Here is a 5,500-nt window from a genome sequence, read left to right as displayed (position 1 = left end):
GATTAATTGTTCTCACTTGCCAAGTTGCTACAAGCCTACAACTCATTTGCTCAATAGTATTAGCTATGTATACTTTCTTTTCGCAAAAAAAAAGTTAAAAAAACTGTGTGTACGTACTTGCCACCGCAAAGAAAAAAAAACGTGTATACTTTGCTTGACCGAGAGCCACGCAAAGTCTTGAGTACTTTTGAGCGTACGGTGCAAGCTGTGCTGAAGTTGCGTCATACACATGCTTTGATCGCGGTCAACTTGTTCTGTGTAGCATTACGCTATATATACTCTACGTAGCAGCAGCCGATACGAAGACCCACACACCTCCTACCTCCTCCTAGTGCAATAGCTGCCGGCCGGCCAAGACACGGAGCACCGAGCGCGCATAGGCATGGCGGGGTCTCCGGCGTTGAAATTCACGGTGCGCCGGCAGCCAGTGGTGCTTGTGGCGCCCGCGGGGCCGACGCCGCGGGAGCTGACGCGGCTCTCGGACATCGACGATCAGGACGCGCTGCGGTTCCAGCTCCCCATCATCCACTTCTTCCGGCGACACGACGGACGGGACGACGACCCTGCGCCGGTGCTACGCGACGCCATCGCGGCGGCGCTCGTGCACTATTACCCACTGGCTGGTCGGTTGAGGCAGCTCGAGGGCCGCAAGCTCGCCGTCGACTGCACCAGCGAGGGCGTGCTGTTCGTCGAGGCCGACGCCGACATCCGCCTCGACCAGTTCGGCGCCGCCCTGCAGCCGCCTTTCGCGTGCCTCGACGAGCTCCTGTTCGACGTCCCTGGCTCCTCCGGCCTCCTCGACACCCCAATCATCCACTTCCAGGTACCTGTGTACGAAAGAATATCTGGTGAAAACAAGTTACGATAGAAACTAAGTTTGAAAGTTCTAAAAAAGTTCTAAACATAATACAATATGTTTTCTTTTCAGTTTTACTATTTTTCAGTCGTCAACCATATGATATGTGCCCCCGCAAAAAAAAAGCATATGCCATGTGGTAATAATAATACAATATGTCAATAGGGTGAAGTTCCATTGGCATGTGAAATTCAAGTTCAAGCACAAATTCATTTATCTATACCTACTAATAAAATATGGAGTGCTTTTGCTAATCTGCCGTAGTAGGTTTTATAAAAAGCCCACTGGAATTTCTTTTTAAAATAACCCATGGTCCAATGAAATCAGTAATTAAAGAGTACTCCTCTCAAAAATCACTCCCACCTTCTCAGATTGCGACAAGTGAGTGGGAATTTTCCTTTTTTTCATACATCTGTTTATTCAGCACCCAAATCTCGAAATGTTTTCACCATTGGATTCATCGTGTCGAGATCTTCAAAACTAGATCCCATGTTAAGATTTTGATGAACTTTTATTCACAAAAAAACGAACGAAAAAATTGGACGAAAAAACCGAACCGGGAGCACATTTTTGTCCCTTTCCGAAAGAGGCACGACCGTGCCCCTCGCGGAAGAAAAAAACGTAAAACACGTTTTTTTTTCGAGAAGCACAGCCTTGTCCCTCGCAAAAGCATAAGTGCATAACCATGCCTCTCACAGAAGCAAAACCGTGCCTAAGGGAAATAACACAAAACACATTTTTTTTCTGTTTTCGAGAGGCATGGCCGTGCCTCTCACAAAAACACAATCATGCCTCTCGCGTAAGCAAAACCGTGCCTCCCGCAGAAGAAAAAAAAAGACAAAAAAACCATTCTTTTTCTGTTTCCAAGAGGCATGGCCATGCCTCTCGCGAAAGCACAATCAAGCCTCTCGCGAAAGCAAAACCGTGCCTCTCGCGGGAGAAAAAAATAGAAAACACACACACACATATATATATATATATATATTCATTTCCGAGAGGCATGGCCGTGCCTCTCGCGGAAGAAAAAAATCATATTTTTTGGCGCGCAAAAAAAAATTGGTCCAAAGGCCAAGGAAAGCCAGTGGAAAACCAAAAAATTGAAGAAAAAAAACACTTCAAAAGTCGAAAACGTGTGCGAAAAAAACACTTAAAAAATCGAAAACACTTAAAAAGCCACATTCAACCTCAGCCTGTCAGGTGGCACCGTCCGGATGTTGTCGTGTCGCATTGATATACATTTTGATGGACATATCAATTACTTCTCCATTGCAACGCACAGGCATATGTGCTAGTGAACTATGAAAAAATAAATTCATCAATGAATAGTGATATTTACTATTTGGCACTAATCATTATACCTCATGAATGAATTTGTGTTTGACCTTAGAATTCACATGGTAATAGAATATCATATTCATAACATATATAGTTTTAATTGAACTTTTGTTTCAAAATTTAAAAACATAGTTTCCATGTGGGTTTCATGGATTTTCACCATAACTTAGTTTTTTTTTGCGAGATACCATAACTTAGTTTCTAGAGGATATTCTCTCGCCTGTGTACATACAAAAGCTTTCTTTTCGTCTGCCTACAGGTTAGAAGTAAGAGCTCGTATTGAATGCCTCAAATCTTTTTCAGTCTCAATCAATCTAACAAGAAAAAAAAATACCATTTCAGCGAATTGAATCTGTAATTTTTCTAGTAGACTAAGACTTTAGAAAATGACATTTTCTATTATTTGGCTGTGTTTTTTTATGGAGTCGCGCTATCTCCCCTTCTGGTAAGCCTTTTTTTCTTTTCTTTTTTTGCGTGTTCTGTTTTTTGCGTGTTTTTCTGTCAGTTTCTTTCGTTCTTTGTGTGTCTGGATGTGTGTTGTGCGTTTGGGTTTGTGTGTATATTGTGCTATTCTATTACCAAAACCAAACCTGCAAAAAGTTCTTACTCATGCTGTTAACTAACCAAGGTGACAAGGCTAGCATGTGGAGGCTTCATCATGGCGTCGAAGATACAACACACGGTGCTGGACGGGCCAGGGATGGTGCAGTTCCTGGCTGCCGTGGCGGAGCTGGCGCGGGGAGCAGTGGCACCGACGGTGCGGCCGGTGTGGGCACGAGAGCTGCTGATGGCTATGCACGACGACCCGGCGCCACCTACAGTATTCACGCACCGAGAGTATGACGACGTGCCGGATGCCAGCCGCACCATCATGCCCCTCGAGTCCATGGTGCGCCGCCCCTTCTTCTTCGGGCCCGGAGAGCTCAGCACCATCCGCTCCCACCTCCCGCCGGCCGTCCGTCGCAGCGCCACCGCGTTTGATCTCCTCACGGGGTGCTTGTGGAGGTGTCGCACCGTGGCGCTGGCCCCCGTCGCCCACGAGGAGATGCGGATGATTTGCCTCGTCAGCCCCCGAGGCCGGAAGCAGCAGGACGGCGGCACCCCCGTCGTCCCTGTCGGCTACTACGGCAACGCGTTCGCGTGCCCGGTCGCCATCTCCACGGCCGGCGACCTTTGTGCCAACCCGGTGAGCTACGCCGTGGAGCTGGTGATGAAGACCAAGAGGGAGGTGGACATGGAGTATCTGAGGTCGGTGGCACGCCTCATGGTGCGGCGGGGGCGGCCGCACTTCACGATGGTGCACGCATACGTGATGGCGGACGTATCTAAGTTTGGGTTCCGCGACCACGACTTCGGGTGGGGCACACCGGTCTACGGCGGAATGGCCGAAGGTGGCATCGGCCATATGGCCGGGGACACCAGCTTCCTCATCGCCGTCAAGAATTCCAAGGGTGAGGACGGCCTCGTGGTGCCCGTGTGCCTGCCTAGTCCCGTCATGGACAAGTTCGTGGAGGAGATGAGAAGGTTGATGCACCCGGCCGTCGGTGCCGTGGCCGTACCGCGGCAACTTCCTGTGATCAGATCTCCTATATGAACCGAGTCCGGCCAGCCTACCATAAATAAGCCGGAGTTGAGTTATGCATGGTATACTCCCTCCGTTCCTAAATATAAGGTTTTTTACTGATTCTATAATAGGGACTACATGCAGAGCAAAACAAATGAATCTACACACTAAAATACATCTATATGTTAAACTCTGTAAGATCCTCTAGGCTAGATCCTTAAGGGTAGATGGGATGAGGAGTACAAGATACCTTCACTTCCTTCATATCGAGGAACTCCCGGTGCCGGCCATGGTGGATGGCAGCGGTGTGGGCGTGTGTGTGCGTGAGTGGCGGCGGTGGAGCTTCCCGTCGCTCCAGCGCCACCCTCTGGATCGGACTAGGGTTAGGAGTGGGGAACAGTGGCGGAGGCGAACCTCGTGATGCTAGCCGCCGACCCCACCTCTTTATATAGTGCAGGTGACAGGGGCCCGTCAGGGCACGGATCAAAGGGTCTGGTGGGCCGTTGGGCCCACACGGTGGAGATCATCCTAACATTCTCCCCCTTGATCTCAACTTTTACTTTTGACCTTATACTTTTACTTTACTCGTTTCATAACAGATCAATACATAGAACATGTTTCATCGTCACAGCTCAATTGCCGATAGAATCAGACAGCCACAACGTACCTCTCTGTTTTGAAACAAATTCTTTAACCTTGGGCCATTTTATTGTCCGGAAATGTTAGACTATACCATAAAACCCATGTCGACTGTGTGTTCTCCGAACACACTGGGCGGTAAGCCTTTAATAAGCAGATCTGCAAACACTTGTCTGTTGCTTTTATGCTTCAAGCATTTCTACATAATTTCGGACTTTTTCCTTTACAACGTATAACTCTGTGTCAGTGTGTTTGGCATCAACACTTGACTCGTTGACATAGGAGCAAAACTTAAAATGGTTATCGCTATTGTCAACCATTATCAACTCCGGGTACAGACCTCCTTAACCATTTTGCCTGTCCCCCAGCCTCATATCATGCTATAAAATATCTTTGCATCACATTGATGATAATTGTTTCATTTTTTGGAGCTTTGCCACACAAAAACTGCAAGTGTGAAAGTTAGCGATAATTGTGGATTTCGCTATATTTTTCACAAGTCCTGTCTTCGTACTCACAATCTTTTGAGAGCACTTATTTCTTTCAGCATGAGGCTGATATCTTTGACTCCATTCCAGTTATCTATATATGGGGTGGACATTGCCAAAACAATCTGGATATGTGAACTGTGTTAGGGTAATATATTGAGCTTCCAACAACTGAAGCATATGGTACCATATCCGTTTTGAATCTTTTCTCATGAATTTTTTTGGAACACCATAGTTTCCAGTTCCATTACCCTTGACTATAAGAACAGGCGTAGGTTTTCTCGCATGCATACTTTAGAGACCTCTCTTAGCATGTCCATGCGACATCCCTAATACCCCTTTTATTCTTTTCTTCGTGAATCTCGATACTTATAACGAGAGACACTCTACCGAGAACATTCTTTTGAACTTTGAGCTTTGAGGACAAGAACTTCTTTTCTCCTCATGCACTAGATTGACATCACCACTAGCAAGTAGAATGTTATCCACATGCACAGAATTAGGAAATGAATTTTCCATTCTATAACTTTGCATGAATACAATTGTCCTCTCATTTTCTTTAACCCAAAATAACATACGATTCTTTTAAATTTTAAAAGCCACTGTCTAGAGACTTGC

At 46.5% G+C, this 5,500-nt stretch overlaps 1 protein-coding gene across 1 annotated transcript; it reads left to right on the top strand.

Moving 5' to 3' along the window:
* The first annotated feature begins 316 nt into the window (after positions 1-316).
* On the top strand, positions 317-3,913 carry LOC123107713 (benzyl alcohol O-benzoyltransferase). The gene is made up of 2 exons (XM_044529657.1): positions 317-823; positions 2,820-3,913. Exons 1-2 carry the CDS (start codon positions 383-385, stop codon positions 3,783-3,785), a joined length of 1,407 nt encoding a protein of 468 aa, XP_044385592.1. The 5' UTR covers positions 317-382; the 3' UTR covers positions 3,786-3,913.
* Positions 3,914-5,500: the final 1,587 nt, after the last annotated feature.

Source organism: Triticum aestivum, chromosome 5A (assembly GCF_018294505.1).
Source record: "Triticum aestivum cultivar Chinese Spring chromosome 5A, IWGSC CS RefSeq v2.1, whole genome shotgun sequence".
Lineage (NCBI taxonomy): Eukaryota > Viridiplantae > Streptophyta > Magnoliopsida > Poales > Poaceae > Triticum > Triticum aestivum.
This window is presented reverse-complemented; position numbering and strand designations above follow the sequence as displayed.